This window comes from Coregonus clupeaformis, chromosome 6 (genome assembly GCF_020615455.1).
Source record: "Coregonus clupeaformis isolate EN_2021a chromosome 6, ASM2061545v1, whole genome shotgun sequence".
In the NCBI taxonomy this organism is placed as follows: domain Eukaryota; kingdom Metazoa; phylum Chordata; class Actinopteri; order Salmoniformes; family Salmonidae; genus Coregonus; species Coregonus clupeaformis.
The window spans coordinates 49,217,014-49,234,166 of record NC_059197.1 but is presented as its reverse complement, the minus strand read 5'-3'; the positions used below and the strand labels follow the sequence as shown (position 1 = coordinate 49,234,166).

The 17,153-nt window shown below is 49.3% G+C and overlaps 1 protein-coding gene across 1 annotated transcript in view; it reads left to right on the top strand.

The window, feature by feature from the left end:
- LOC121568064 (DNA-binding protein RFX7-like) overlaps positions 1–16,329 on the top strand; it is a 31,929-nt gene extending 15,600 nt beyond the window's left edge. The window contains exons 8-12 of the mRNA XM_041878633.2: positions 2,929–3,236; positions 7,497–7,681; positions 8,760–10,911; positions 11,158–12,912; positions 13,825–16,329. Of these exons, the coding sequence (XP_041734567.2) occupies positions 2,929–3,236; positions 7,497–7,681; positions 8,760–10,911; positions 11,158–12,912; positions 13,825–14,208 (4,784 nt within the window). The 3' untranslated portion in view covers positions 14,209–16,329. The remainder of the gene's footprint in view (positions 1–2,928; positions 3,237–7,496; positions 7,682–8,759; positions 10,912–11,157; positions 12,913–13,824) is intronic.
- The last annotated feature ends 824 nt before the right edge of the window (positions 16,330–17,153 follow it).

The window sequence follows — 17,153 nt, the reverse complement described above, 5'->3', positions numbered from 1 at the left end:
GATGGTGGTATGAAAGGGACAGGAAGACAAGGCTAATGGGGATGGTGGTATGAAAGGGACAGGAAGGCAAGGCTAATGGGGATGGTGGTATGAAAGGGACAGGAAGACATGGCTAATGGGGATGGTGGTATGAAAGGGACAGGAAGGCAAGGCTAATGGGGATGGTGGTATGAAAGGGACAGGAAGGCAAGGCTAATGGGGATGGTGGTATGAAAGGGACAGGAAGACATGGCTAATGGGGATGGTGGTATGAAAGGGACAGGAAGACATGGCTAATGGGGATGGTGGTATGAAAGGGACAGGAAGACATGGCTAATGGGGATGGTGGTATGAAAGGGACAGGACGCCAAGGCTAATGGGGATGGTGGTATGAAAGGGACAGGAAGGCACGGCTAATGGGGATGGTGGTACGAAAGGGACAGGTAGACAAGGCTAATGGGGATGGTGGTACGAAAGGGACAGGTAGACAAGGCTAATGGGGATGGTGGTACGAAAGGGACAGGTAGACAAGGCTAATGGGGATTGAGGTATGAAAGGGACAGGTAGACAAGGCTAATGGGGATGGTGGTACGAAAGGGACAGGTAGACAAGGCTAATGGGGATGGTGGTACGAAAGGGACAGGTAGACAAGGCTAATGGGGATGGTGGTACGAAAGGGACAGGTAGACAAGGCTAATGGGGATTGAGGTATGAAAGGGACAGGTAGACAAGGCTAATGGGGATGGTGGTATGAAAGAGACAGGTAGACAAGGCTAATGGGGATGGTGGTACGAAAGGGACAGGTAGACAAGGCTAATGGGGATGGTGGTACGAAAGGGACAGGTAGACAAGGCTAATGGGGATGGTGGTACGAAAGGGACAGGTAGACAAGGCTAATGGGGATTGAGGTATGAAAGGGACAGGTAGGCAAGGCTAATGGGTATGGTGGTATGAAAGGGACAGGTAGACATGGCTAATGGGGATGGTGGTATGAAAGGGACAGGTAGGCAAGGCTAATGGGGATGGTGGTATGAAAGGGACAGGAAGGCAAGTCTAATGGGGATGGTGGTATGAAAGGGACAGGTAGACATGGCTAATGGAGATGGTGGTATGAAAGGGACAGGGAGGCAAGGCTAATGGAGATGGTGGTATGAAAGGGACAGGACGCCAAGGCTAATGGGGATGGTGGTATGAAAGGGACAGGTAGACAAGGCTAATGGGGATGGTGGTATGAAAGGGACAGGAAGGCACGGCTAATGGGGATGGTGGTATGAAAGGGACAGGAAGACAAGGCTAATGGGGATGGTGGTATGAAAGGGACAGGTAGAAAAGGCTAATGGGGATGGTGGTATGAAAGGGAAAGGAAGGCAAGGCTAATGGGGATGGTGGTATGAAAGGGACAGGAAGACAAGGCTAATGGGGATGGTGGTATGAAAGGGACAGGAAGACATGGCTAATGGGGATGGTGGTATGAAAGGGACAGGAAGACAAGGCTAATGGGGATGGTGGTATGAAAGGGACAGGAAGACATGGCTAATGGGGATGGTGGTATGAAAGGGACAGGAGGACATGGCTAATGGAGATGGTGGTATGAAAGGGACAGGACGCCAAGGCTAATGGGGATGGTGGTATGAAAGGGACAGGAAGGCACGGCTAATGGGGATGGTGGTATGAAAGGGACAGGAAGACAAGGCTAATGGGGATGGTGGTATGAAAGGGACAGGAAGGCAAGGCTAATGGGGATGGTGGTATGAAAGGGACAGGTAGACATGGCTAATGGGGATGGTGGTATGAAAGGGACAGGTAGACATGGCTAATGGGGATGGTTGTATGAAAGGGACAGGAAGGCAAGGCTAATGGGGATGGTGGTATGAAAGGGACAGGAAGGCAAGGCTAATGGAGATGGTGGTATGAAAGGGACAGGTAGGCAAGGCTAATGGGGATGGTGGTATGAAAGGGACAGGAAGACTAGGCTAATGGGGATGGTGGTATGAAAGGGACAGGTAGGCAAGGCTAATGGGGATGGTTGTATGAAAGGGACAGGTAGGCATGGCTAATAGGATGGTTGTATGAAAGGGACAGGAAGGCAAGGCTAATGGGGATGGTGGTATGAAAGGGACAGGTAGGCAAGGCTAATGGGGATGGTGGTATGAAAGGGACAGGTAGACAAGGCTAATGGGGATGGTGGTATGAAAGGGACAGGAAGACATGGCTAATGGGGATGGTGGTATGAAAGGGACAGGAAGACATGGCTAATGGGGATGGTGGTATGAAAGGGACAGGTAGACATGGCTAATGGGGATGGTGGTATGAAAGGGACAGGTAGACATGGCTAATGGGGATGGTGGTATGAAAGGGACAGGAAGACAAGGCTAATGGGGATGGTGGTATGAAAGGGACAGGAAGACATGGCTAATGGGGATGGTGGTATGAAAGGGACAGGAAGACAAGGCTAATGGGGATGGTGGTATGAAAGGGACAGGTAGGCAAGGCTAATGGGGATGGTGGTATGAAAGGGACAGGAAGACATGGCTAATGGGGATGGTGGTATGAAAGGGACAGGAAGGCAAGGCTAATGGGGATGGTGGTATGAAAGGGACAGGAAGACATGGCTAATGGGGATGGTGGTATGAAAGGGACAGGAAGGCAAGGCTAATGGAGATGGTGGTAGAGACGGTGTTGGGTGGTGTTGATGACCACAGTCAACAGGGGGCTCATCAGTCAAGAGGGGGTCAACAGTCAACAGTCACTACATTGGGACCAAGTCCATGTCAACGCTAAGCGGGCACCCACAGGTAACGGGACTAGGTTTTGGGCTCTTGATGGGAAAGAACTTGGGAGTCTTGCTCATGTATCAAGCTGTAGTTGCCAGAGTCAAGCACTAGTGCTGCAGATACCATTTCTCAGGTGTGTTGAGAAATCTATTTTCTCATCTGTATGTCTCACCAGGTCTGAAGACGCCCACGCCAACCTCTGCGTTCGTGCCCACGTCCGAGGCCTCGTCCTTCCAGCCGCAGGTGAAGACGCTGGCCTCTCCCTCGGTGGACGCCAAGCAGCAGCTCCAGAGGAAGATCCAGAAGAAGCAGCAGGATCAGAAACTCCAGTCCCCCCTGCCTGGAGAGGGACAGGGACAGAACCAGGCCAGGAGGGCCGAGGCCAGCACCCCAGGGCCAGCTATCCCCTGTGGAAGTCCTGCTCTGCTCTCACCACAACCTACCATTGGTATAGTGGTGGCAGCCGTCCCCAGCCCTGTCACGGTAAGATAGGATAACATATGTATGCACACAAGCATGCACAGATACACACACAGATCAGACAAGATTGATAATGGTTTTAGACTACATGCTCAATATTGTAAGGAAAGATAAGGCAATAATTTATTGAATGTCAAGAATGGTGCTGCAATGGATAGCTGCTGTTTTACGGGCTCCTGAACAATTCTGCTATTTGGTGTGTTTTTTGGCGCTGATCGTAACTTTTTTTGTACATGATGTTTACGCCATCGTTTCCTATGACCGAAAATAGCTTCTGGAAATCAGAACAGCAATCACTAACCTCGATTTGGATGAAGATTTCAAGGAGTCGGTGGCGCAGGACATACGGCTCACCCCGGACCAGGCCCTAATCCCGACACCAGAAGAGGAAAAGGCAGCGTAAGAGAGGCCAATGTGCGGGCACCATGACAAAACTATGTCAGTGAATAAATACAGTGGGGGAAAAAAGTATTTAGTCAGCCACCAATTGTGCAAGTTCTCCCACTTAAAAAGATGAGAGAGGCCTGTAATTTTCATCATAGGTACATGTCAACTATGACAGACAAAATGAGAAAAACAAATCCAGAAAATCACATTGTAGGATTTTTTATGAATTTATTTGCAAATTATGGTGGAAAATAAGTATTTGGTCAATAACAAAAGTTTCTCAATACTTTGTTATATACCCTTTGTTGGCAATGACACAAGTCACACGTTTTCTGTAAGTCTTCACAAGGTTTTCACACACTGTTGCTGGTATTTTGGCCCATTCCTCCATGCAGATCTCCTCTAGAGCAGTGATGTTTTGGGGCTGTCGCTGGGCAACACAGACTTTCAACTCCCTCCAAAGATTTTCTATGGGGTTGAGATCTGGAGACTGGCTAGGCCACTCCAGGACCTTGAAATGCTTCTTACGAAGCCACTCCTTCGTTTCCCGGGGCGGTGTGTTTGGGATCATTGTCATGCTGAAAGACTCATCCACGTTTCATCTTCAATGCCCTTGCTGATGGAAGGAGGTTTTCACTCAAAATCTCACGATACATGGCCCCATTCATTCTTTCCTTTACACGGATCAGTCGTCCTGGTCCCTTTGCAGAAAAACAGCCCCAAAGCATGATGTTTCCACCCCATGCTTCACAGTAGGTATGGTGTTCTTTGGATGCAACTCAGCATTCTTTGTCCTCCAAACACGACGAGTTGAGTTTTTACCAAAAAATTCTATTTTGGTTTCATCTGACCATATGACATTCTCCCAATCCTCTTCTGGATCATCCAAATGCACTCTAGCAAACTTCAGACGGGCCTGGACATGTACTGGCTTAAGCAGGGGGACACGTCTGGCACTGCAGGATTTGAGTCTCTGGCGGCGTAGTGTGTTACTGATGGTAGGCTTTGTTACTTTGGTCCCAGCTCTCTGCAGGTCATTCACTAGGTCCCCCCGTGTGGTTCTGGGATTTTTGCTCACCGTTCTTGTGATCATTTTGACCCCACGGGGTGAGATCTTGCGTGGAGCCCCAGATCGAGGGAGATTATCAGTGGTCTTGTATGTCTTCCATTTCCTAATAATTGCTCCCACAGTTGATTTCTTCAAACCAAGCTGCTTACCTATTGCAGATTCAGTCTTCCCAGCCTGGTGCAGGTCTACAATTTTGTTTCTGGTGTCCTTTGACAGCTCTTTGGTCTTGGCCATAGTGAAGTTTGGAGTCTGACTGTTTGAGGTTGTGGACAGGTGTCTTTTATACTGATAACAAGTTCAAACAGGTGCCATTAATACAGGTAACTAGTGGAGGACAGAGGAGCCTCTTAAAGAAGAAGTTACAGGTCTGTGAGAGCCAGAAATCTTGCTTGTTTGTAGGTGACCAAATACTTTTTTTCCACCATAATTTGCAAATAAATTCATTAAAAATCCTACAATGTGATTTTCTGGATTTTGTTTCTTCTCATTTTGTCTGTCATAGTTGACGTGTACCTATGATGAAAATTACAGGCCTCTCTCATCTTTTTAAGTGGGAGAACTTGCACAATTGGTGGCTGACTAAATACCTTTTTCCCCCACTGTAATTCTAGAGTCATTATCATCACAAAAGTAATATGGAAGAGGATATAAATCTGGGAGATTAATATATCCAAGTTCAGGTTTCTCCAGCTTTTGCTTGTCCTTGTAGTCATGACAAGCCCCTCCTCCTGCCACTACCCTATAAAGACATTCTGGGTTTCCGTGAGGGCAGTCAAGTGGTCCTCCTTTGACGTTGCAGGGCTTCCCGTTAGAATTCATATAATGTCCTGGTTTCCCTGGGACTGGGATCACCTCTGTCAAGTTCATGTCCCATTCGGGTTCTGGTCCTTATGGTCGTTCTCCTCACAGTCATTTGTTTCACCGTGGTTTTGATCAACCAAGGATTTCAGCAATGGCAACACACAGCAAAATACTATTCCCATTATTACCAGTGATATGCCTATTATCATTGCCATTTTTGTGAACATTGCTCCACATTTTCCAAATGTCAAGTCCAGCCAATCCCGGGTACGTGCCCAGCATTGTTCATGACGTTCTGTCTCAATCCTTTAAGCTTGATCATTGCCTCCGAGAATATTCCTCCTGGGGCAGTATTATTAGGGCTAAAAGTGCAGCCCTCGCTTCCGAAACATAACACAGACTCCGACTTCTTCTGCTAGGAGCCAATCCAGAGCCTGTCTATTCTGCCAGGTCATCCTACTTGTTGCCTGTACTTGTTCTCCCAGCGCTGACAATGCTGAGTCAGTATAATTTATGAACCTCTGTTGATTGTAATATACACTACTGTTTAAAAGTTTGGGGTCACTTAGAAATGTCCTTGTTTTCATTTTTTTTGTCCATTAAAATAACATCAAATTGATCAGAAATACAGTGTAGACAACGTCAACAGTGAAGAGGTGACTCGATTACAGGCTCAAAATGGCCAGAAACAAATAACTTTCTTCTGAAACTCGTCAGTCTATTCTTGTTCAGAGAAATTAAGGCTATTCCATGTGAGAAATTGGCAAGAAACTGAAGATCTCGTACAACGCTGTGTACTACTCCCTTCACAGAACAGCGCAAACTGGCTCTAACCAGAATAGAAAGAGGAGTGGGAGGCCCCGGTGCACAACTGAGCAAGAGGACAAATACATTAGAGTGTCTAGTTTGAGAAACAGACGCCTCACAGGTCCTCAACTGGCAGCTTCATTAAATAGTACCCGCAAAACACCAGTCTCAACGTCAACAGTGAAGAGGCGACTCCGGGATGCTGGCCTTCTAGACAGAGTTGCAAAGAAAAAGCCATATCTCAGACTTGCCAATAAAAAGAAAAGATTAAGATGGGCAATCTGAGATACGCCTTTTTCTTTGCAACTCTGTCTAGAAGGTCAGCATCCCGGAGTCGCCTCTTCACTGTTGACGTTGAGACTGGTGTTTTGTGGGTACTATTTAATGAAGCTGCCAGTTGAGGACCTGTGAGGCGTCTGTTTCTCAAACTAGACACTCTAATGTATTTGTCCTCTTGCTCAGTTGTGCACCGGCCTCCCACCTCTTTCTATTCTGGTTGAGCCAGTTTGCGCTGTTCTGTGAAGGGAGTAGTACACAGCGTTGTACGAGATCTTCAGTTTCTTGGCAATTTCTCACATGGAATAGCCTTCATTTCTCTGAACAAGAATAGACTGACGAGTTTCAGAAGAAAGTTATTTGTTTCTGGCCATTTTGAGCCTGTAATCGAACCCACAATTGCTGATGCTCCAGATACTCAACTAGTCTCAAGAAGGACAGTTTTATTGCTTCTTTAATCAGCACAACAGTTTTCAGCTGTGCTAACATAATTGCAAAAGGGTTTTCTAATGGTCAATTAGCCTTTTAAAATGATAAACTTGGATTAGCAAACACAATGTGCCATTGGAACACAGGACTGATGGTTGCTGATAATGGGCCTCTGTATGCCTATGTAGATATTCCATTAGAAATCAGCCGTTTCCAGCTACAATAGCCATTTACAACATTAACACTGTATTTCTGATCAATTTGATGTTATTTTAATGGACAATTTTTTTTGCTTTTTTTTCGAAAACAAGGACATTTCTAAGTGACCCCAAACTTTTGAACGTGTAGTGGATGTCTTTTATAGCAGGTGCTTTTATCCAAAAGCGACTTACATTCTCGCCGTATAAATTATTAACGTATGGGTGGCCTCAGGAATCGAAACCCACGACATTGGCAAGCGCCATGTCTAACATGTTCCACTGTGTGTCTCCCAGCAGGTCCAGAGGAGCAGGCAGCTGGTGACCTCCCCCAGCCCGGTGGGGTCCCCCGAGGGGAAGGTCATGCCAACGGTCAACTTCCAGGTGGTCACCCACACCCAGTCTCTAACCCACAGACAGTCCCCTAAAATGCCCCAGAACATCTCAGCCTGCCCCGTGGGAGACCGCCTGGCCAGGCACAGGTAACAATAAGGATCACCGTCATCATAATAATAGATTTTATTTCTATAGAACACTTTTAAATACACTATGGGCCGGTTTCCCGGACACAGATTAAGCCCACCCTACGCTCTTAGTAAAAAGGGTTCCAAAAGGGTTCCTCGGCTGTCACCATAGGAGAACCCTTTTAGTTCCAGTTAGAACCCTTTTAGTTCCAGTTAGAACCCTTTTAGTTCCAGTTAGAACCCTTTTAGTTCCAGTTAAAACCCTTTTAGTTCCAGTTAGAACCCTTTTTGGTTCCCGGTAGAACCCTTTTTGGGTTCCATTTAGAACCCTCTGTGGAAAGTGTAAGGATTGGTGTGAGGTGTGACCCAGGTGCGGTGCAGGATATACAGTAGGCAGTAGGCAGAGATGGTGAAACAAGGATCTTTACTGGTGGTCCCGAAGCCAAAATACAAAATAACGGACTTATCACGATAAAAGAAAGGCTGGAGCAAATAAGTCTCCAAAAACCGTCTGACAGCCAAAATACGAAATACTACCTAAGACTGAAACAAATAACGAAACAGGGAGAACACTTCTCAGGTACCTGTACATAGATCTCCGATCAGACACTGATTAGTACTGCTGAGCATAGAGAAACTAACAGAGAAAACTGAGCAAGGGAACACAGGGAAGTGAGGGCATAAATACACAGGTGAACAGGTAGACACAGGTGAACAGGTAGACACAGGTGAACAGGTAGACACAGGTGACACCAATAGGATCATGATTAGTCCAGACTGTGAGTGAGGAGGTGCCTAAGGTTGTCGGAGGATGACACCTAGTGGATCGCTACGGAACTGCGACCCCCTCCTGTAACAGGAAAGGGTTCTACATGGAACCCAAAAGGGTTCTAACTGGAACCAAAAGGGTTCTACTATGTGGACAGCCGAAGAACTCTTTACGTTTCTAGATACAGTAGCACATTTCTTTCAATGAGTGTACTCCATTCCTACCACTAAAAAGCGAATTCAATGAACATTCTCCGTTGAGTATGCTTTTTAAAGTTCGGTTGTCTTGTTTGTGTTAATAATCTATTTCCATCTCCTGGACCCACAGGTACCCCCAGATCCTCCCCAAGCCCTCTGCCACAGGGGCCATCACCCTGCGTTCACCCCCCACCCTGCTCATCACCAACAGCCCCATCAAGACCCGCCACGTGATCCAGCCCCAGCTCAGCTCCCACGTCAACGTGGTCAAGATGACCGCCGTCTCCCTGGCCCCTAGCAACACTATCAGCACCAGCAGGAACAGTATGGTCCTCAGGCCAGCTTCAGCGTCGGCCGGGGTGGGAACCACCACCACCGCCACCTTTTCCACCACCGCCGCCCTAGAGGAGGTACGGCAACAGGGGCAGAGCCAGGGAGGCCCCCCAGCCTCCACCCCCACTCCCACAGTGGCCCCTGAGGCCATCATCACTGACAATAACTCTGATAAACAGAGCACCATACAGCAGTCCCCCGGTGGGGCCAAGTGTCTAGAGAGGGCCACTAAGTACCGAGCGTCCAGCGAACCCTCGCTCCTGGTCAAATGCTCCCCAGGACCTGTCAGAGTGACCGCCAGGACCAAAAGCGACCCCTCCTCTACCTCCCCTCCCGCCGCTGCCACCAATGCAGCGACTATTAGGGCAGGGACCCAGCAGGGCCGCAATAACAACAGCAGTACCGCCACCCCCACCTGTCACCAAGAAAGTCCTTTTTATCTGACTGTTGTGCCCTCGGCCAATCAGAACGCTCCTAAAGACTCCTCCTCCTGTGCGTCAGGTTCTAAGAGCCCCCGGAAGCGAACCGCCCCCGGTCTCGATTCCTCCCACGTGATCCCCGTGAAGCGCGTCTTCATCTCCCAACAACCTTTAGGTGTGACCTTTGACCCCAAACCAGGGGTCACCGCCGCCGTCAAGAGGGTCCCAGCCAGACCAGGCACCCCCGCCCGACCAGAGAGCGCACCCTGTCGAGTGACGGTGAAACAACACCTAGTGCCCACGCAGATCCTGGCGCTGTCCGACTCGCCCGTCACCAACGCGGAGATCTCCTACCTTTCCTCCTCTCGGACTGTCAATGTGAAGCCCCAGTCCTCCTCGCTGCTGATAGTGAAACATGAGGACCCGTCCTCTCTAACTCTCAGCACTGTCAGCAGTCACACCAGCAGCACTGCAGACCCTTGTAGCACCACCACAGTGTCTGAGCAGCAGCAACAACAACAACAACAACAACAACAGCAACAACAACAACAGGCCTTACTACAGCAAGACTCTGAGGCCTCTGTCTCTGTGATGGCAGTAGGAGCACAGCAAGACTCTGAGGCCTCTGTCTCTGTGATGGCAGTAGGAGCACAGCAACACTCTGAGGCCTCTGTCTCTGTGATGGCAGTAGGAGCACAGCAACACTCTGAGGCCTCTGTCTCTGTGATGGCAGTAGGAGCACAGCAACACTCTGAGGCCTCTGTCTCTGTGATGGCAGTAGGAGCACAGCAACACTCTGAGGTCTCTGTCTCTGTGATGGCAGTAGGAGCACAGCAACACACTGAGGCCTCTGTCTCTGTGATGGCAGTAGGAGCACAGCAACACTCTGAGGCCTCTGTCTCTGTGATGGCAGTAGGAGCACAGCAACACTCTGAGGCCTCTGTCTCTGTGATGGCAGTAGGAGCACAGCAACACAATGAGGCCTCTGTCTCTGTGATGGCAGTAGGAGCACAGCAACACTCTGAGGCCTCTGTCTCTGTGATGGCAGTAGGAGCACAGCAACACTCTGAGGCCTCTGTCTCTGTGATGGCAGTAGGAGCACAGCAACACTCTGAGGCCTCTGTCTCTGTGATGGCAGTAGGAGCACAGCAACACACTGAGGCCTCTGTCTCTGTGATGGCAGTAGGAGCACAGCAACACACTGAGGCCTCTGTCTCTGTGATGGCAGTAGGAGCACAGCAACACTCTGAGGCCTCTGTCTCTGTGATGGCAGTAGGAGCACAGCAACACTCCGAGGCCTCTGTCTCTGTGATGGCAGTAGGAGCACAGCAACACTCTGAGGCCTCTGTCTCTGTGATGGCAGTAGGAGCACAGCAACACTCTGAGGCCTCTGTCTCTGTGATGGCAGTAGGAGCACAGCAACACTCTGAGGCCTCTGTCTCTGTGATGGGGGACATGAATAGCACAATGTGGGAGGAGTCAGCCACAGGGCATCTGGAGGAGCTGCAGAAACAGGCCTTCACTCCGAATGTGAGTTCTTATAATGCCCCACTATGTGTCCTTCTTTAGTATATGTATCAGGCTAATTGGTTTTCATTTGTGGAGTTTAGAAAAGTTTGTTAAAGTGTCATTCCACAATATTATAACAATTGACCGGACACATTACTTATTAAAATGTAATTTGATGGTTTTAATCATCCTTGTAGGGTGATGCCAATAAAACATTGTCCTCCTCTGATGGTCAATACAGTTCTGTTCTATTTCATTCTATTCTAGATACCAGCAGACCACACCAAGCAGCAGGCCCTGGGTTCTGCAGACCAACACCAACTCCCCAAAATTATATCCCAGACCTCAGACTCCTCTGCCCAGTTATCTGGCCTTCACCAGGAGATGGTGGACTTTGCCTCCTCAGCCTCCCAGCACGGCTCCACCATGGACTACTTCTCCTTTAACGATGATGATATGACCCAGGACAGCATAGTAGAGGAACTGGTTCAGATGGAAGAACAGATGAAGCTGAAGGGCCTCCAGCCACTGTTCAGTAGCTGTGTGGATAATATCTCTCTCCAGGACCAGCCTGGTGGCCCCCAGGGGCCCATCATCAACACCCACCACCAAGGGGGTAGCTCTTCTTTCTACCAGTCTGCCCATAGCAGCATTACCCCCGTCCAGACCCCCACCCCGACTCCAACCCCTACCCCCACAGAGATGACTCTCGGCGGGCACGGGCTGACCAGAGGGAGCCCCTGCTGCCATCACAGCATGGCCCCTATCACGCCCGTGGAGGGGCCTCTAGGAGGCCGACACACCCCTATAAGCGCTCTGTCCAACTGTTCTAGTAGCATACCGCCTAGCCCTGTGGAGTGCAGGAACCCGTTTGCCTTCACCCCCATCAACTCCAGCATGGCAGGGGGTTACCACGACGATGCCTCCGTGGTGTCTGTCTCCTCCAGCCCCGTCAAGCCCATGCAGAGGCCCATGGCCACTCACCCAGACAAGGCTAAACTGGAGTGGATCAACAACCGCTACAACAGTGGTGGAACTGGAGCAACTGGAGGAGTCGGAGCAGGGCCAGGGTCTGGGTTATCCATCTCTAACCACAGCCTTGGTGGACTCCTGCCCAGCTACCAGGATCTAGTGGACGACCACTTCCGTAAGCCGCACGCCTTCGCTGTTCCGGGCCACAGTGGCCAGTTTTTCCAGGCCCAGTCCAGACTGCAGGACGGCGGCCATTTTGGATTTCTGACCCCCATCTCTCCCATCTCTCCGGTGCAACAGCAGTTGACCAGCGTATCGACCACGCCCACCAACACGGCAACCAAACAGGACGAGAGCTTCGCTGTGCCTGCCCCTCTGGACAACAAGGGCGGAGCCTCGTCATCAGGGGGTGGGACGTTCCGTTGCCGCAGCGTCAGCCCCGCCGTGCGTCAGAGGACCTTCAGCGGTACCGGCACAACCATCGGTACCGTCACATCCCCCGGCGCCAGCACTACCACTCGACTGGTTGTCTCGCAGTTCAGCTCCCCCATGACCTCACAGGAAATACTCAGCATCCTGTCCAACAGCCAATCGGTGGACGGCAACCTCCACAGCATGGCCCAGCGCAGCCAATCGGTGCCCTTAAACATCATGATGCAGAGCGTTGTGGAGATGGAGCTGCTTCCTGTAGAGATGCAGGTCATCCAGGGACAGAACCAGAGTAATGCCACTAAGATCACCAACGTCCTCCTGAGTAAGATGGACTCTGGCGTGGACGACACAGTCAGGGGCCTGGGCATCAACAACCTTCCTTCCAACTACACCGCCCGCATGAACCTCACCCAGATGCTGGAGACCCAGTCTCAGAGTCAGACTGCCCCTGGGGGCTTCACCACCGGAGGAGGTGGAGGAGGAGGAGGAGTCAGCTCCAGCCCTGCCTCTTTCGAGCTCCAGCAGCACGGGAGCTACCTCACCAGCGCTGGAGGAGGCGGGGGGGAGATGAGCTTCTCCTCTGGAGACAACCAAGCACCATCAGGGCCTGGTGAGGACGTGGACCTGGAACTACAGCAGATCCAAGACCTCCAGGAGCTTCAGGAGGCCTCAGGACGGCTCCATCCCCAGCTACTCCAAACCCAGGCTAGGCTGCTCCAGAGTCCCCATCCCCATCTCCAGAGTCCCCATCTCCAGAGTCCCCATCTCCAGAGTCCCCATCCCCAGCTCCAGAGTCCCCATCTCCAGAGTCCCCATCCCCAGCTCCAGAGTCCCCATCCCCAGAGTCCCCATCCCCAGAGTCCCCATCTCCAGAGTCCCCATCCCCAGCTCCAGAGTCCCCATCCCCATCTCCAGAGTCCCCATCTCCAGAGTCCCCATCCCCATCTCCAGAGTCCCCATCTCCAGAGTCCCCATCCCCATCTCCAGAGTCCCCATCCCCATCTCCAGAGTCCCCATCTCCAGAGTCCCCATCCCCAGCTCCAGAGTCCCCATCTCCAGAGTCCCCATCCCCAGCTCCAGAGTCCCCATCCCCAGAGTCCCCATCCCCAGAGTCCCCATCTCCAGAGTCCCCATCCCCAGCTCCAGAGTCCCCATCCCCATCTCCAGAGTCCCCATCTCCAGAGTCCCCATCCCCATCTCCAGAGTCCCCATCTCCAGAGTCCCCATCCCCAGCTCCAGAGTCCCCATCTCCAGAGTCCCCATCCCCAGCTCCAGAGTCCCCATCCCCAGAGTCCCCATCCCCAGAGTCCCCATCCCCAGAGTCCCCATCTCCAGAGTCCCCATCTCCAGAGTCCCCATCTCCAGAGTCCCCATCCCCAGCTCCAGAGTCCCCATCCCCATCTCCAGAGTCCCCATCTCCAGAGTCCCCATCCCCAGCTCCAGAGTCCCCATCCCCAGCTCCAGGCCGGGCTCCAACTCCTTCGGTCCATCCCCACCCAGCAGCAGCAACAACAGGAGGAAGAATACGAGGCACAACAACAGCTAGACTTCAACAACACCGTTAAAGACCTGTTAGGTGACGACGGCCTCAACGTCGACGCCGAAGGCCTCAACCCCAGCTCTCAGCTGGTTGGTCAGGTGGCCTCGGAACTCAACGCCGCCGTGGCGTCCGACTTCACCAACGACATCAGGCTGACCTCTGACCTCTCAAGTAGCATCACAGACCTGAACACGTTGGACGCCAACCTGCTGTTCGATCCGTCCAATCAGCAGCAAGAACAGTACGAAGCCGCCACACTGGAAGAGCTGAAGAACGACCCTCTGTTTCAGCAGATATGTAGTGATACTGTGAACGCCTCTTTCGACTGGCTGGAGAGCAAAGACCAGCCGACCACTGTAGAGATGTTGGGCTAATGTTGTTATTGTGTGCGCACAAATGGAAGCTTATTCCTTATATAGTGCACTATGGGTCTCTGCCTATTGGCCCCGGTCAAAAGCAGTGCACAATATAGGGACTGGGGTGCTAATTTGGACGCACTCTGTCTTAAAAAAAAAATATATATATATATTTATGGTTTCAGTTTTTTTATTACTGTTTGTCGGGAAGAAAAAAAACTTCTGGACTCTCGGCCATTTTGTCCAGTGAAAAGTGCCAGCCTAACCTGAAAATCTCTCTCCTAATTTTTCACGTTTTTTTTATTTTTTATATCACTTTTACTGTTAAAAGATATCTGATTCACAATACATTACCACTTCATTTCGCCTTCCTATGAAATCAAAAATTAGTACATTTCAAGTGAGTGAAGACGTGGTCTGCGAGACGTGGTCTGCGAGACGTGGTCTGCGAGACGTGGTCTGCGAGACGTGGTCTGCGTCTGAAATGCCACCCTAGGGCTCTGATCAAAAGTAGTGCACTACAGGGACTAGGGGTCCATTTCAGTGGCAGACTTGTTATAAGGGGTAGATTTCCCAAGGTACAGTATAATCTTCCATGTTGTATCTAGTCATTCAATAATGCAATATTTTTATTCAGAAATCATCTAATAAATAGGAAATCTGGCACAAAATCACACAATCACACGTTTGCTGTAGGATGGTAGTATCCTGTTTCAGTGCGTTTCAAAAGTGAATCCAAACAGAAAAATACAATAGTGGAATGAGTAGGCGACTTTATGATATGCACATTACGTTTTAGCAGTAAATGTACCTGCCATATCCGAATACTAAACGGGTAGCATGCAGGAGCCGAATTTAAGACTTCTTCATCACGCATTATATTGATACCAAATCAATGGCATACTGGTTCGTATCTGAACAGCGTTATCCCAGAGGGAAATCTTTTAAATGTCAATGTCTCTATATATACCACTTGTACTGTTCAATAGGAAGATGAGGTGGATTTGGTAGCACTGGTCGCCTATCTGGTGAAGAACCAATATGACACTCATACTTAGCTGCCTTATTTCCAGACTCCAAGGCCTTACGCCATCGTTACAGACAGACTTTATATAATACTGTACAAGTAGTACATAGAATCTGCACGTTCTAGAACTAATTCTATAATTCTAGAACCATCCAGAGCTTCACCATTCATATCAAGGCAGCTGATTTAAAAACTCGGATAATGTTTTCAATACTTTTTCTTATGGTTAATTTATTTATTTGCGGTGTCACTCAATGCATCCATAGTGTATAAAACAAACCACACACTGTGTGCCCTTACTTAGTATCAGTTGTAGATGGAGAGTGATGTTGGACAGGTGGTCACATGTTTCAGTGTGAGTCCTAAATAGCAGCCTATTCCCTATATAGTGCACTACTTTTGACCAGGGCCCATAGAGCTCTGTATAGGGAATAGGGTGCCATTTGGGATGTGTCCTATATAAATGGTATGACGATGGCTAAATATCTAATTGAAGGCAACACAGAGGCTGCATAGATACAGTAGCTATACGACTTGGTTTCTGGATTTTGATGATGTCAGCTTGAGATCTAGTTACGAATCGTGTTTGGTTATTGTCTTTCCTGGAGATCCAGCCTTATTTCCATACCAAAGAAGAGCCGTTGTTTAAATGAACGTACATTTTACATGAGAATAAGTGACAAGATCGTATGAGAGGTTGTTATACATGGGATTTATAATCATCCATTCACTCCTAGTTGGCTGTGTTATCTGTGAAGAGAAAACAAAATATACCTTGGGGGCCGCGTCCCAAATAGCATTCCATTCCCTTTATAGTGGGGGGTCCTTAAGGGTCTGGTCAAAAGCAGTGCACTATATAGACCAGTGGTTCCCAACTCCGGTCAGTACACCATTTTTGTTGAAGCCTCTGACAAAAAAACACCGGATTCAACTGTTCAAGGGCTTGACGATTAGTTGACAAGTAGAATCTGGTGTGCTTGTCCGGGGGCCCAAAACTAAAATATGTACTTCTGGGGGTAGTGGAGGACCACAGTTGGGAAACACTGATTATAGAATGGCATTTGGGACACACCCTAAAACTGTTAGGAGGTTTATTGCATTCTTTTTTTTTGTGGGGGTGAGCAGCTGCAAAAATCTATGTAAAGTATGTACATGTATGAAATGGTTGAGGTCCTTGTTGTTGCATAGGCATCACTGGGCCAGAGAGCATGTTGTTGAAACAATCACTGCTAGCCAGCCGGTTATGTGATAATAGTAGGACGCTTGCTTGAATTTTGGCTATTGTTGTAAAAGTCATAGTCAAACTAAAGCTTTGTTAATAGGATAGATACATGATTTACATTTTAGTCATTTAGCAGACGCTCTTATCCAGAGCAACTTACAGTTAGTGAGTGCATACATTATTTTTTTACATACCCCCGTGGGAAACAAACCCACAACCCTGGCGTTGCAAACTGAGCTACATCCCTGCCGGCCATTCCCTCCCCTACCCTAGGCCAATTGTGCGCCGCCCCATGGGTCTCCCGGTCACGGCCGGCTACGACAGAGCCTGGATTCGAACCAGGATCTCTAGTGGTACAGCTAGCACTGCGATGCAGCACCTTAGACCACTGCGCCACTCGGGGGGTTGATGTATCTAGAAGGAAAAAGGCACTACTATAGTATGGCCATAATCCTAGCTAAGTAAATCTATGTGCCATTTGAAAAAAGAATAATAGTCAAGATAATAGATACTGTGTGTTGTCGTGTGTTGCATTTCTGGCTTCTCTGTGTATTTGTAAAAGTAATGCTGTCCGTTTGGTCTCTGGTTTGCTGATGCATTTGGACTTTCCTTTCAAAGATAATTATAATAATAATAGGGCTCTGATGTGTGCTTTGAGCGAGAACAATAGCATGGTTTATTGACAAGAAAAAAACAAAGAGTATTGATATGAAA